Genomic DNA, 17039 nt, shown 5'->3' on the forward strand with positions numbered 1-17039 from the left:
GTTGCAAACACCCGAAAGAAACAATACAAATATGATGGAACTACCATCAGGATCAGCCAGGATTTATTTATTTGGCAGGTTCCACATTAAAGAACCAGAGACCTTGGAATGTGATATATTGGATTGAAAAGAAATTAGGTTTCCAATCAAAAATCACCTATCTAGCAAAAATGAATATACTCTTTCAGAATTTTTTTTAAAAAAGGATACTTAAGGAAATAGAGGAATTCATCCATTTCTAATGAAAAGTTCGTAGCTGAATAAAAGATTCAGTTTCTTTTTATGATAGTTTATGTCTCTTGTAATTTCATGAAGACATACGTTAGCACAAATTTTCTGGGTAATTGATCTTTTGACTAAAAGCAAAGTTCAGTGCTTATAAACTGTACATGTCCTTCTGTGTTCTAGATATGCATTTGTCTACAGTTCAGAAAGAAAAATAATCCAGGAAAAATGTTCTGATATAATTCTTTCTCTTTATAATTATAGTTTTTTTTAAATACAGGCAAAAATAATTTTCAATATTCATCTTTGCAAAATCCTATGTTCCAAATTTTTCTCTCTCCCTCCCTCCCCTAGAGAGCAAATAATACAATATAGGTTAAACATGCAGTTTTTCTAAACATGTTTTCATATTTGTGTTATATAATTCTTACTACTAATAAGCAATTTTAAGACTACCTAAAGGGGTTAATCTCCTAAAGGAGATATTTGTAGAAACTTAATTTACAAGTAGTTTTTCCTTGGAAAAAATAGCATGTCATAAAAAAGGGAAAAATACCCATATGTGCAAAAAATGTTTGTAGCAGCTTTTTTTGTAGTGGTAAGGAACTGGAAACCAAGGGGAATGACTGAATAAATTATGGTATATGAATATAATTGAATATTATTGTTCTTTAAGAAATGATCAGCAGGATGATTTCAGAAAAACCTGGAGAGATTTACATGAACCGATGCGGAGTGAAATGAGTAGAACTAAGAGAATATTGTATATAGCAAAAAGATTATGTAATGATCAACTCTGATGGACTTGGCTTTTTTCAGTAATGAGGGTGATTCCAGACAATTCCAGTAGACTTGTGATGTTAGTTGATAAGGCTGAGAATCTATAAGTATCAATGATTTAAAAGACAGTGAATGCAGAAAAATTCCATACAAATATCTTACAAAAACCTATAATCACAATAATAATAGCTAACATTTATATAGTACTTGTGTATTTACAGAGCTTTTTATATGCTATCTCTGATTCTCACTTTGTACTTTGAATTTACTGAAGCATGGGAAGACTTATATAAACTTTTTACACCTATACCTTAAACATCCCTAACTCTGATTTAGTGACAGTGGCCTCCTGGCTATTCCAGGACAAGATACTACATTTCTTAGTTCCAGGAATTTTCTCAGGCTGGAATATTCTCTCTCCTCAGATTGGCCTATTGACTTCCTTGGCTTTTCCAATTTTGCTATCTATCCTGTAGATAATATGCTTTGTATATATTTGTTTATATACTGTTTCTTCCCTTTAAAATGTAAGCTATTTGGGGTCAGGAACTATTTTTTGGATCTTTGTGTCCCCAAGCACTTAGCATAATGTCTGGTACATAGTAGATGCTGCTTAAATGTTTATAAATGGTTTGATTATAAGAAAGAAATAAGCAGAATCAGAAAAATGATAAACACAATGAGTGGAAAGAACAACAAAGAAAAACAAAAAGAAACACTGTAATTTTAAAGATCAGCCTTACCCCTAAAGAAAAAACTTACTTCCTCTCTTGTTTAGCAGGGTAACGGGCACATTATATATATTATTATGATTGGTTAATGTGTTGGTAATTTTCACCGAACTGGTTTTTCCCTGTTATTCTGCTTGTGGGGATGCAGGAGGTATATATTTAAGTATTATAATATAAAAAATTATATTAATAGAAAATTTAAAAGAAAAGGGAATTACTTTGCTCCTGATATCTGCAAAATTCTCTTTAGCCCCCCCCCCCAAAAAAAAAAAAAAAACTGTTATGGGGCGGGGCAGGAATCGGAAGAAGCCACTTGCTATCAAAGTCAGTTCAATACCATCCGAGAGATTAAGATAAAGGACAGCCTGCCATCACAAAAGTTTTATACCTAAAATACAACAGTTTTTCCTTATTTCATATACTGGTTCTTTTGATTGACTTTGATTGACTAAAAGAAAATCCAAAGATTAGCAATTTGTAAATAATGTACATTCAATAAACATATAAAAAGGTAATGTAAATGACTATGGCATAAAATAAAATGAGCTAGCTTTGGGTGTCTTTAAGGTATTGAAATAACATATACTTTATGTTTTATTTTTATAATTATGTTAAAATTTCAAATAAAAGTTTAAAAAGTATAAAATGCAATCCTGCCACAGGCCTCTCGAGAATATGTAACCCTGGGCAATTAACTTAATTTCTCTCCTTCAGGTTCCTCATTTGTAAAACTAAGGTCTTTTCTGAATAAATCTATGATTTTTTTGTTTCTTGTGGGAGAAATATATTTCTAATATTACTTATACCTTCAAAAATCCTTTTATTTCTTTTAGTTTCGATGATAAAAGGATGCATCACATATTTTATGTGCCTTGAGTTCTTTAATCTATTTTCTCATTACTAGCTTTGCAGATTTATACTGAAATTACATCACCATTTTTAGGACAAGGAATGTTTTGTTCTGCCTTCACTGCATTCTGTTTGAACATGAACTCAAAAGGTGTATTAAAAAATTAATCTCCTCAGCACTTCCATATGTACTCCTCAGCTATGTATACTGCTTGTGTCAATACTAAGGAGTTTGATTCAGAAACTTTGTTTATAGCATGAATTTTTCACAGTGAACTACAATATTCATCATATAGTTTTGTATCTTATCTTTATCTGCTAGTGAATGTAAGAATAATATATTATGCAGTCACATTTTATTTTTTTTAAGTGTTTTTACTGAAATATTCCAATTTTTACGTCACTTATATTTCCCAATCCCTCACCCTTTTTTTTAAATCCTCCCTCCTCTTCGTAGAGTTATCCCTTTAAAAAAAGGGTGTTTGACACTTTTGAGGAGGGACAGGGTGGAAGGAGAGAGAACAAATGGGGGAAATTCAGTTAGCAATAAGTTTTTTGTTGTTTTATTTAAATTTTCCTCCAAGTTACAAATTTTTAAATTCTTCCCTAAAATTTTTGAGTTCTAGACAGTTCTCTCCTTTATCCCCATTCACAATTTAGAAACTACTTGTGAAGTTATGGCAATAATAATTGTAAAAAGAATTTTGGAGCCATTTCTTTTAAGGCCTCATTCCTCAAATATGGAGGGAAATGAGGAAAATTTATAAAAAATAAGAGCCCTACCCCAATTGGTAAATGATCAAAAAATATGATCTGTGCCCAAAGGGCTATAAATTGACACATATCCTTTGATCTAACAATACCACTACTAGGCATGAATATCAAAAGAGGTTTTTTTTTTTTTAAATAGGAAATAACATATACAAAAAATATTACTAGCAGCTCTTCTTCTCAAAGCAAAAAAAAAAAAAAATGAAAATTGAGGGGATGCCCATCAATTGGGGAATGACTCACTAAAGTATGGCATGTGTTTGTAATGGAATATTATTGTTCTATGGGAGATGATGAGCATGCTCTCAGGATAAAAAAAAAAAAAAACTGGAAAGTCCTCCATGAACTTAAGCTAAGTGAAATGTACTATATCCAAGATAATAGCAATGTTTTGGGATAACCAACTGTAAATGACTTTGCTATTCTTAGCAGTACAATGATCCATAACTATTCTGAAGGATTTATAAAAAATCCTATCCATATTCAGAGAAGGAACTAGTTGTGTCTGAATACAGATTGAAGCATTCTCTCTCTCTCTGTGTCTTAACTTTATTTTTCTTGAGGGGTTTTAGTTTCATTAGGGAGGGAGATCTATGTTTTCTTGTGCAACTTGACTTTTATGGAAATATTTTACATAATTCATATGTGATTTCTTAATTGTGGATGGGGGTAAAAGAGAGAGCCTAGAACTCAAAAAAAAAATTTTTTTAATGTAAAAACTGTTTAAAATGTACCTGGGGAAAAATATTAAATAAATCAATCATGCCTCTTATCTCTGCAGAGAAGTTGGGGAAAGGATATTTTCATATCTATTTTTTTGTGACTAAGCTTTCATTTTTTACTTTGTAATTTTAAATTTTATTTTGTGTTCTTGTAATTTACATTTCCATATACATATATCAATGTGTACATCATTTTATTGATTTTGCTTATTTTATTCATTCATATGTCTTCCCATGTTTCCCTGTATTCATCATATTCATTGTTTTTAACATTGGGCTAGTTGGATGGTTGTGAGGTGTTTCTCTTATTATTAGTGATTTAGAGTATTTTGTGGTTTTTAATAGTTTTGTGGCTTCTTCCTTTGAAAATAGTTGGTTCATATCCTTTAAATACATATGTAGTTGAAGATACTTTTTGTTATAATTATTTCTAAGTTGTCTGGATGTTTTGTATATTAGGCCCTTTTCACAGTTAATTCTCTTTATATCCTAGCTCTATTAATTTTGTCTATGCAAAAGCTTTTCATTTTTATATAATTGGGTACGTAGGGGGTATAGTGGATAGAGTGTTAGACTTGGAGTTAGGAAGACATAAGTTCAAATAACATCTCAGACAATTTCTATTTGGGTAACCTTGGACAATGTTTGCTCTAGTTTCATCATCTATGAAATAAGGATAATAAAGCACCTATCTTACAGGAATGTTTTGAGGATCAGATGAGATACTTGTAAAAAGTACTTAGTATAGTGCCTGATACATTATGAGGCATTATATAAATACAAGCTATTATTATCATTAACAATTTAGTAATCACAATTATCCATTCATCTTTTATGATTACCTCTGTGTTTTGGTTAAGAACTCATCTTCCAGACATAGCTATTGCATATATTTAATTTTTCTTTTTCTTCAAGAATGATTTTTTATGCATTTTGTTTTTATTCTTCCTCTCTACTCACTCCTAGGGAACCATCATTTATAATAAATAATTTTTTAAAATCAGCAAAAACAATAAATTTTAATAATCTGATATGTAATATTTCATATCTGGAGACTTCCCCACTCCTTCATTCCTGCAAAGGAGTTGGTAGGAAAATAGAAAGGATTCACTGGTGTGGAATGTTTTGTTATCTCTTTATGGACCTGTTTGTTCTATTTTTGCATCATTTGTTGTCATTTGTTTTGTAGTAATTATTCTTTACACCTACATTGTTGTAATCATTGTGCTTATCCCTGCTTCTGCTTACTTCGCTTTGTATCAGTTCATATTAGTCTTCTCATGCTCCTCTGTATTTCTCAAGTTTGCTCAGTCTTACAAAAGAATAATATTCTGTTTATGTACCTTAATGTGTTTAGCCATTCCTTGATTGCTGGGCAAACTGCTTCATTTCCAGTTTGTTATTATCACAAAAAAATGGTGCCATAAATATTTTGGTGTATGTGGAGGCTACCCTGTCTTTTTTTAGGGATCATTTGCCTCCTTTGGATATCTGATAGTGAAATTTTTGAAGGAGTATGGACATTTGAACCACTTTGCACAATTCCAAATTGCTTTCTAGAAAATCACTTTCTTTATACTATCATTATAAAGGAGAAGCATGGTACAAGGAGAAAGCACAAACTTGGAAGTTCAGAACTTTAATGTAAATACTGCCTTTGCTACTTACTATGTGATAGGCAAAGTACTTAATCTCTCTGGGTCTCAATTTCCACTTCCAAAAAAGTGAAGAAGTTGAACTAACTGACCCTTAATGGCCCTTCTAATTTCACATTAGTAGTTGTACTTGGCACAATTAGAAAACCTCAGTAATTGCCTCCATTTTATCATGAGAGCTAGGGGGCAATGGGAAGTGAGTAAACTGGGAAATATGGGGTTGAATCCTATTTCAGACAGAGCTGACTAACCAGATGCTAAATGACCTCAGAATCTTAATTTATTTTACATCCAAAATGGAAATAACACTTTGGGAATTGTTGTGAGAAATGCATTTGGAAAATCTTCAATATGCTATGTGATATGAATTATTATTACTTAAGTCTATAGTGTTTTCCCATCTGCCTTAGGTTAGAGGACTTTTTTTAAAAATCGGTTTTTGGCCCACTGGTCTTGAAGACTGGATTAAAAATATGTTTGAAACTATCTGGGACTATGTAAGGGACACTTAGATTACATAATCAGTTAGTGGATAATACTGTTAGCTTGTAGCAGGTAGGTGAGTGAATGATTGGAAAGAGTGAAAAGAGTGGATTAAAAAAAAAAAAAAGGTCAAGAACAGTGAGTGCAAAATTGTATTGAACTTATTCGTATATTCATTTTAGATAATGAGCAAGAGAGGAAATTTATCCATACAATTCTGCTTCCAGAATTACCTGTTCAGTGAATGTGGCTACAGGAAGGTACTGATTTTATCCAGTTACAATAGACAAATGATCTTAGATCTGTTAAGTGATTTGAAAATAAAATATTCAAAAATTATAGGATCTTTTTCTCTTGCTCACACTTATAACTCCAAAACTGAAAGCTGGTTTTCACAATGACCTTCAGTTGTCCCCTAATGAAATAACAATTATGAGTCTGCAAAGGAGGTGTTACAGGTTATTTGTATATCTGACTTGAAGGAGAGGAGCTAACTTTTTACACTCTTCATACTTGCTCTATCATATACAGCACTTTTCAACAAGAAAAAGCGATAAATGATAGGAAGTTAAAGACTAGCTTTCTTCCTCTTCAATTCTGAATTAAATTTAACAAATCAAAGATGAAGAAAAAATCAGCAACAGGAGTATTTTTCATATAGTAACACTTTCTTTTCTAATTTATATAGGGTTGAAGCTTTGAGAGAAGCAGCATCTGCTATAGAACAAGAAAAAGAAATTCTCCTAGAGATGATCCATTCTGTGCAAAACAGCCAAGAAATGAGACAGATCAGTGATGGTAAGAATTCTTTCCCAAAGTTAAATCATTGATATATATTAAATACTCACAGTGTGTTAAGTACCTTCTTTTATGTGTTTGAATATTTAAAAATGTATTTATCTTTTACATAAAATTCTGATTTAATTGAGGACACAATTGATAAGCCAAATATGGTTATTTTTTGTTTCCCTAACAGTTGATTTGCTGTAGAAATTTGTTACAGTTAAAATCAGTGGGGGAATTCTCAGCCTGAAAAGAGGGCCACACCAGAAATACATTGCTTGACCTTTAGTGGGAATGTGTTGTTAGGTTTCAGTTGAAAATGGGAGCTCCAACTTTTTATTATGTTAAGTCCTCACGGATGTGATTGTTTCTCTTCAAACTCAAATTTCAAGACTATGAATCAACTGAAAAAAAGCCTGAGGAGGACCCCCCAAAACTGGCACAGAATTCCTGCCTTCACTAATTTGGTGTACTTTTCTCTTAAGACTCTATCATATATCTTTGCTAATTTAAAATACAAACCTTAATGTGAAATTGGGATTATGTTCATCTGTTTTACTAAATCATGCTTATTTGTTATAAAAGAGGGATTCTGTTTTGAGAAGAGATAGATGCTCCAAAAGAACATTAAAAATAAAATTAAAAATCTAGTAATTAAGAAGGGGGATAGAAATGACAATTTTATTAGTACCATGCACTTTTTTTTTAATGCACTTTTAAAAAACAAACTACATAACAGAAGTTAATATACAATCTTTAATGATTTTTGGATGTTAGAATTTTGTGTTTCTCATAATAAAAAAACAAAATAAAAATAAAGTTTAGCGATTAGAAGCTAAGAAATAATATACAAATAAGTAAATATCAAAAAGGAAAGAGAAAAAAAGAAAATTATAGATTATAAGGTAGGAAAAAGAACACTTGATATAATATGCTCTTGCTGTATAAAATGTGATATGATTCTTTGATTTGACTTGTCTTTCAAAGAGAACTGAATAGTCTGACTGAATCTCCCTTATGGCCAATGGTAAATACACATTTGCGAGCTTGAAAATGTGGATTAGATATGAAGATCAAATAAATTGAATCAAGCACATCGAATATAAAGTTTTGGTCTCAAATGTATATTATGCTAATCAACTATTAGCATTGTTATAATTACACCAATTATTTGTGTATATTTTTAGAAAATCACTTTCTTTATGTGATTATACTGTATTACAACCAAATTATTGAAATGACATTGTGGATTAGAAACACACTAAATTTCCTTCTAAATAATTATGTGCTGAATTATTTCCTCACCATTGTTCCTGCCATTTACCTAGCTAGATTCTGTCTACTAGACTCTGTTAAATTGTTTCTTTCTTTGATTTTCTACTTGGAAATAATAAGATGACTTTCTGGATAATATAGTCTCCCCTTCACCCACTTTATAATATTTCTAGCAAATTACGAACCCTCCAATTGTACATAATGGCCTTTGTTTATCTCCTACAATATTAAGATCCCTTTGTTAAGGGTGCCCTGAAGTCAGAAGAACCTGAGTTCAAATCTGAAATCTGGTCTCAGACATTTAACACTTCCTATTTATGTGACCCTGGGCAAGTCACTTAACCCCAATTATCTCAGAGAAAAAATCCCTTCCTTAGCTTTCTCCTCCCCTTCCATTTATAAAATAGAAAAAAAAATTATTATGAACTTGACAAATATTTTCATGTAAAAGAAAACATTTACAAATGAAGTCATTAATCTCTACTATGTCCAAATTGTTTCCTTTTTAAAAACAATAAATATAATACCTTGATTTGAAAGTTGCTTTCTTTATCTATTTCCCTCTAAATCTTTCTGTTCTCTTCTATAGTTTTAAAAAGACTTTTCTTATTTTTCTTCTTTTTGAGGGGCATAATTATTGGTAGCTTCTTTTTTCTCTGCCCCATCTTCCTTATAATAACTAGTAAAACAGAACAAATTTATACAGTGGCCATGTTCAAAAAGTATCATTTCATTTAACATCATTAGCCCTCTGGTATCATTATTTGATCACTGCCTTAGTCAGAATTCTCAAGTCTTTAAAAGTTGCTTTTCCTTAAAATGTTGTAGTCATTGTGTAAGTTGTTGTCTTGATTCTACTCAATACACTTGGCATTCGTTTTTTACAAGTTTTTCTAAGTTTCTCTGAATCCATCTCTTTCATTATTTCTCAAGGCACAAAAATATTCTATCATTTATATGCCATACTTTGTTCAGCTATTCCCCATTTGAAGGGCACTCCAGTAGTTCTTCCTATTCTTTGCAGTAACCAAAAGTATTACTATAAATGTATTAAATATGCTTCAAATTTACTTATCAACTCAGTGTAGAACCTTGGGAGGCTGTTAAGTTTATCCTATTATCTTCAGTTAAAATTTATAAATTATTCTAGAGAACCTATCCCACTTTCTTATGACCTCCTTTTATATTGCATTTAATTTATCACTTCACAGAATCTTAAGAATTGTAGGGGATTTCAGAGATAAGTGAATCTAACCTTACCAAAATCACGAATCTCATCTACATCTCAGCAAATAGACATTCAGTTGCTGCTTTAAGACCTCCACTAATGTGTTGCTAATCTAACAGCTTCATCTTTTCTTCAAGCTTATTTTAAAACATATGCTGTAACTTACGTAGCTTCAGTCCATGATCTACTAGTATAGTTGCTCTATTAAAAAGAATATGGTCTAAATTTGACATGACTTGTTCTTAATGATTCCCATATTTTCTAAGTGCTCATAAGCCTACTGTTACCTTATATTATGAAATTTCATCAGGAATCAATATCAATCTCATCTTCCTACAGACTGAAGAATCTATCTTTCCTACGGGAAACCTACGGGACAGGTTTCCATCTATAGTCCTCTGACACAGCTCCCATTTATCACAAGTACACAAAGATCACATATAACAATTCAAACCGTCAACAAGTAGATACAATTTAGCAATGATATCTAAGTTCTGCACTCTGTAATGTGATTTTGTCTAGGTCAGATAACATTCATTAAGGGAACTTAGGTTCTCTCATTGTCTTACTTATCTCTAATTTCAATTTCCTGTGAACTATTTTTCTTTTATTCTTCCCAGTTTGTCTGAAGGTCCAACAGTGCAGTGTGAAAAGGTCCAGAGTTGGAATCAGAATACCTGGGCTCACATCTTGGCTTTGCCACTTATTTGCATGTATGTTGAACAATTTATTCCACCTTTTGTGGCTTCAGCTTCCTAATCTATAAAGTGAAGGGTTATTCTAGGTGACTTCTAAGGTCCCTTCCACTTTTAAATCTATGATCTTTGGTAGAGAAAATAGATCAAAATGGGAATTGAGTAGTTGTAACTTTAATGTATATTATCTTCCCATCCATGACAATCTGGGCTCCTTTCTTCCTTAATGATCATCTTGCTCTCAACTTTTGAGAGACCATTTTATGAATTTAGCACATATGAGCCTGAGCTCATGATTCCCCTTTATTGTCCTGAAACCATTCATAAATTACCCTGATAATCTTTTTGTGTCTTTTAATTAGTTGCCTTTGTATATTCCAATGAGTTCTGTCAGATTCTTTAAATTTTTCTCACTGGAAGTAGTAGTTATGATTATGCCACTGGAATTTGTTAAGAATCTCCTTCAGGTCACAGCATCTTACTTTTACTGAATTCTTGAAATATGCTTTCCTAGAAGTCTTAGGGTACCTATCAAAAACCACCACAAAAAATCGAGATGGTCCCTGCCTCCCAAGGATTATCATTAACTTTACTTAGGCTTCCTTACTGATTTTAATCAGGTCTAGTGAATAGTACTTTTCAGTTCCTCCCCTTTCAAAAAATGAAGGCAAGGCATGAATTTATTAGCTGTTCTATTTTCAGGAATGAAAAACATCCATGCTGGGTAACCTAGTAGAGTTTTAAGTGGACTGGATCTGGGGTTCACATCCTGGCTCTTCCACTTATCTTTCGCCTATGCATAAGTCTCAGCTTCTGTTCACCTGTAATGTCATATAATACTGTCATATATCCTAAATTTCGTGGAAGCTAGATGGCTTAGTGGATAGACGTTGGGCCCTGGAGATGGTAAGACTCATCTTCCTGAATTTAAATATGGCCTCAGACACTTCCTAGGTGTGATCCCGGGCAAATCATTTACTCCTCTTTTCCTTGGTTTCTTCATCTATCAAATGAGCTGGAGAAGGAAATGACAAACCCACTCCAGTATCTTTGCCAAGAAAATCCCAAAAAGAATCACAGAGTTGGATATGACTGAAATGACTAAACAACAAATCATAAATTTAAAACTAGAAAAACCTTAAGTCATCAAGTTAAATCCCTCTCATTTTACACATGTGGAAACTTAAAACTTAGAGGTTGTGACTTGCCCAGGATCGCAGTAAGTAACAAAGCTCTGGGATAAGCTAATTTATCTAGCTCTAGATTCAATGATGTAGATAGCTGAAGTGTCTCATCACAAGCATATCTCATCCCAGTCAGTTTTTTGATTCAGGTCATGAACTTTTTAATCTAATTCCTTCAGTTAGCCAAACTACTTGTAATAGACTCAGAACACAGATTTATAATAGCTGCTTCTCAATCCTTTGATCCACACCAAAATGTTCTTTGCATGTTTTCCCTCATCTCAGATGCAGACTTCCACATAGATGAACAATTAATTCTCTTGATCTATACAGCGTTACACTTTCTCCCTATCTACATATTCTGATCCTCTTGAATAAGGTATACTGTTCCATTTTTACTATATTCCATTTTTGAGTTGCAACTTATAAAGGCTCAATTGGACTTAGTTTTACATATACGTCTGACTATTAAGATTTTCAGTGTACACTATTGTACTCCATGCACTTATTACATAGACCTAATGATGATTTCTACCACATTCATTATTATTGTACTCTGTTGATTTTATGTCTACTGGTATTTTTTTCCCCTAAGTTTGACTGTACCTATCTCACTCAGGCTGGAAGTGTAGAAGCTTTGCAGAAGCTCTGTTTAATTTCACATCTGTCTCCAAGTAAATAGATTTCCCCCCACCATTGTTGGCTATACTCAATCTCTGAAGAACAGCTCATCATTCCTGTATTTTATGCCATAGCCACAAAACCTTATTTCTATTTGCCTCTTCATTAGTAAGTTCTTAATATTTCATTTTAATCACATTTCCTCTTACTCTTTTGTGAAAGTGGAATATATAGAGTTAAAGTAACAAAACTCTCTGTAATAGCATATTAGTGCAACCAAAGTATTATTTACACAAATATATTTCTTATTGGTATCAGCTAACTATACAAAACATATTTTTTCCTATTTAGGAGAAAGAGAAGAATTGAGTCTAACAGCTAATCGTTTGATGGGAAGAACCCTCACTGTTGAAGTTTCCGTAGAAACAATTAGGAATCCTCAGCAACAAGAATCACTTAGACATGCCACAATGATTATTGATGAAATCGTCAATAAGTTTCTTGATGATTTGGAAAATGCCAAAAGTCATTTAATGTCACTCTATGGGGCTTGTTCATCTGAGATACCACCTGGACCAATTGATCAGAAATTTCAGTCCATAGTAATTGGATGTGCTCTTGAAGATCAGAAGAAAATTAAGAGGAGATTAGAGACTTTGCTTAGAAATATTGAAAATTCTGATACAGCTGTCAAGTTGTTGGAGCATTCAAAAGGAGCTGGTTCAAAATCTTTGAAGCCAGCCAGCTTAAAATAGCTTGGGCAATTTAAAAGGCACAAATGAGTTTCCATGTAAAGATAAGAAAGTATTATTTTAGGTGATAGATATATGTATTCCCTTGTACATGTTGGGCAGACCCATTCATTCTGTTTCAGCTGATAAAAATATTCCAACTGTCATTGCTCTCACCATGGAGGCATTTATAACTAGAAAATATTAACTATAGCTCTATTTTTAAGTGAATGTCTTCTTATTTGGTATAACATTACTTTTGATTATATTTTGGATAAAAACATTCAACTATGTGAAAACCACAAAAAGTATGTAGATGGTTAGGATATCAATACTCTCTTCCCTTGTACCATCTATCCTGCAGTACAAGTCAATTGGTAAATAATATCAACTTTAATTTTTTCATCTAAAATTTGTCATAGGTTAGGCTATATGGAAAAACTGGCTGATTGATATACTTCTGACTTCTCCTGCTGGAACACAGACTAGTGCTACGTCCTGTCTGGTGAACAACAGCATGGAAGCAAATTCATCTGTTCAGTGCTTATTAAATATTTATTAAGTTGGCCATGAGACCCTAAGTCAACACTGAGTGCCTTAAGAGAAGATACAGTTCTTGCCCTTAAGGAGCTTCTACCAGCATATCTAGCCATATAAAAGTGACTTTATTTTACAGATATTTGTGGAATATCTTTTAAGTTTAAGACATGATGGTATATGCTATTATGCCAACAAAAATAAGTAATCCCTGCTCTCAAGGATCTTTATTTTAAACAGTGACTTAATGCTTGGGGATAGAAAGTTCTCTCTAAATTGCTGTGTTGAATTCTGAGCAGTTCACTTTTATTCTAAAGCTATCTTTGAAGAAATTCCAAAGAATGAAATTTCCTATAGCATGATGAATTAAGGGGGGAAGCCCCATCAATATGATTTTATTCTCATTTATACGTATTGTCTTCAATATAGAATTGTAGCCAAACACAGTTTGCTGATGCTAGTTTGACATTTTTCCAATGTTCAGAAAATCATTAGCTCCCTATGCCGAAATCCCACAAGTGTGCCCTTAAAAATCCAATATTATTTGGTTGAGATTTAAATCTAATGGACATAAAACATTCTGAAAATAAATATTTTGGCTGTCTAGTTTGGGGTCCTCATCACTGGTCACTTCCATTAGATTATACTTTTGTTTCCTTTGTTCTTTTAAAACCCAGTACTGGTGGTATTTTCTCCATGAAGTCTTTCCTGATAGCTCAAGCTATAAGTGGTCTAATTCACCTAGAATTTCTTACATTTGTTTGTCCTTTCCTATGCACATGTCATATTCTAACATTATTACATATTTTGGGCTACATTTTTATACTTACTAGACTGTAAGCTCCTTGAGGGCAGAAACACACTTTTTTGCTTTAATTATTGATTGTATCCTTAGCATGTAGCACATAATATACAATAAATGTGTTTACTGAATAGTAACATGGACATTTATGGAGTGCTTATGAAGCTAATAAAGTGCTTTTTAAATTTGATCTTTACAATTCCAGGAGGTAGGGTAGCACACAACTCTTATTTTCCAAATTAAGACACTGTTTAAACAGTGTTTTAAGTTATTTGCTCAAGGCCACACAATGGTTGAAACTACATGTTAAGGCTCCAAGACAAGTATCAAATTAATTCCAATTGAAATCAACTATGAGATTTGGGAAGCACTGGCACAGGGCTGCCCAGCATGGCATGCCTGCATCAAAGAAGGTGCAGTGTCTCTATAAGTAAATCAGAATTGCAATAGCTCAAAGGAAATGTTAGATACATAAACTTCAGACACCTCCACTCCAACTGTTCACAGAGACTCTTTTTGCCCAACCTGTAGTAGAGCCTTCTGTGCTTGTTTTAGTTTAAGCAGTCAGACTATCTTGATTCTAATATAGTGATGTCATTTTAGTACTCTGAGAATGAAGAACATCCATCTTCACTACACTTTAAGTCTATCACTTCTATACATTTCAAAATATTTTACTATATGGGCTCCTGAGCACCATTTCAATGCTCCTTTCTCCCTATTGCCCTTATCTAACTCCATCTCTTCCATTTCCCTGTTATGCTCTCCAGCTTGAAACTGCCGAGAGTCAGGGCTAAGATATAAAATAGTCCAACAGCATGACACCATGAGAGTATTCAATTTTATATGTTTATAAAAAAAAACTTTCATGAAGACTGAGCATAAATAGCAGCATTAAGCTATAGTTGAAAGTTCAACATGACTTTGTAAGGGGGAAATACACCACACTCTTTTTAAAGACTGAAAGGTTGAGCAAGAGAGAATGATATAGTAATGTTTATAGTAAGCTCAGTGTGTTCTGGCCATAAAGAAGCCTGTGGATAGTTTCCACTGCCTCCCTTCCCCAGCTTGAAAGGGTAATAAATAAAGACTTGTTGAGAGAAAAAGGAGTAAGAACAGGTACAACTCTTGTTTCACGAAGGTGGGATTAAGCTTTGTGATCAAGAAAGTAGGAAACTATTTTACTGGTGTGTCAAAATCTATGACCATGTGGAATAAATATTGACAATTTATGCAATTATTTGACAAATTAAATTATGTCAATTAACATGGGAGGGGGGCGGGGAACAAACCTAAAAATCCTCCAGTTTTGATATTTTTCCCCTAAATATCCAAAAAAGTATTTTTCCCATTCAAATTCACAAAAATGTTTTAATAGCAATTTCTAAAGATGCTCAACTTTCCTTTTAGTACTGACAGTACTACTTTTTAAAGTACTACACATTTCTCATAATGATGAGGCCTGACCTGACTCAGGTAATCAAATACATGTGATCTCTTCAATTCAGAAATTCTTTCTAGCAGTAAAGACTGCAACCCCTCCATACCTGCCCATTTTATGTGATTATTATACATGTCCTCTCTTAAATTTGCCATGGATATCTCTGAATGTGCCAGAGACCTATCTCATCTTCTGACATCCTGAGAAGACCAGTGGAATACTTGGGCTGCCTACCTGCCATCTTTCATTGTCTCTAGGTGCCCATTCTATCTTTTCTTATTATTATAATACAATTTCTTAATGTCTTAATCTTTCTTGCTCTCTTAGAATTAATCATTGACTCTATGTGGTTACCTGCTCACATCCAGCATGCTCATGTCAGCTACTTCTTTTTAATTCTTCAGAGACTGATAAATTTCATGTCTTCCATGCAGCAATTCTAGTACAGTACTGGTAACAAAAAGATGGGCCTTTGATTTTATGGGGATAATAGAATCAATAAAAGAGCTATGCATTTACTTCAGTTGTCTGGTAACTGGATACTCCAGGGGTACATCAAGACCAATTTGAAGAATATCTGCCAATTTGCATTGGTAAAGGAATTTCCAATCATAGATCCAATCTTCCCAAAATACCAACTCAGAATCATCTACACAATTCCATATTATGTACTTCATACCTAACTGTAAAATTATAGGGGGAAGATTTTGGCATAGTTGGGTAAATTTCAAGCTCTTCAGATTTCTTCCACAAATAGAACAAATTTATGCCTCAGGGTAAACACAGACTGGTGAAAAATCAAGACTTGGGGCAACAAGAACAGGAGTTCTCCTGAAGCAAACCAAGAAGATCTGAAAAAAGACTCCAAGTTGGGTCTTAAGTAAAAACAGGCTAGCTATATGAACCTCTGTGAAATATAAACATAACTCCCCAGAAACATCAAGTGGGGGAACTCTAGGGCTCGCTGGGCCCCAGAGACTTTGTGAAGTCAGAGTCCGAGTCCTGGGGAAGATTGAGGGAACCTCAACTGATTGGGAATGTAGGGCCCAGCTGGGTTGCAGAGAAGTGGCCCTGGGTAAGAACCAGCACAGGGAAAGGCACTGGGCATTTGCAGGAGGGTGGAGCTCTTAGTTTGCGGTTCCTGGTCAGAGAGGAGAGCTGAAGGGAAACTTGAGGCACTGTCTCCTCATCCCAGAGATACTTACATTAATACTCTTAGTTAAAAATCTTCAGAAGAGGACACGTTAAAAAAAAAAAAAAAGTTTCTACCCCAAAGAATAATGTGAAATGGCCCAGACAGAATTTATAGAACTCAAATAAGAATTTAAAGATCAAATGAAAGACATTGAGAGAAAAAAAAAATCCAAGAAAAACAAAATTATGGGAAAAAAAAAGTTAACCAACTAGAAAAGGAGGTACAGAGTTAATGATTGGGTGAAACAGCAAATCATAGACATAACTTCACCCAAGAAAGTGACAATAATGAGATGTCATACCAAAATATGTGGGATGCAGCCAAAGCAGTA

The 17039-nt window shown here is 33.2% G+C and overlaps 1 protein-coding gene across 1 annotated transcript in view; it reads left to right on the top strand.

Annotated features, from left to right (window-relative positions):
- BAG2 (BAG cochaperone 2) overlaps window positions 1-14209 on the top strand; it is a 36598-nt gene extending 22389 nt beyond the window's left edge. The window contains exons 3-4 of the mRNA XM_051997198.1: window positions 6905-7014; window positions 12354-14209. Coding sequence (XP_051853158.1) covers window positions 6905-7014; window positions 12354-12757 — 514 coding nt within the window. The 3' untranslated portion in view covers window positions 12758-14209. The remainder of the gene's footprint in view (window positions 1-6904; window positions 7015-12353) is intronic.
- The last annotated feature ends 2830 nt before the right edge of the window (window positions 14210-17039 follow it).

The sequence above is a fragment of the Antechinus flavipes genome, chromosome 4 (genome assembly GCF_016432865.1).
Source record: "Antechinus flavipes isolate AdamAnt ecotype Samford, QLD, Australia chromosome 4, AdamAnt_v2, whole genome shotgun sequence".
Lineage (NCBI taxonomy): Eukaryota > Metazoa > Chordata > Mammalia > Dasyuromorphia > Dasyuridae > Antechinus > Antechinus flavipes.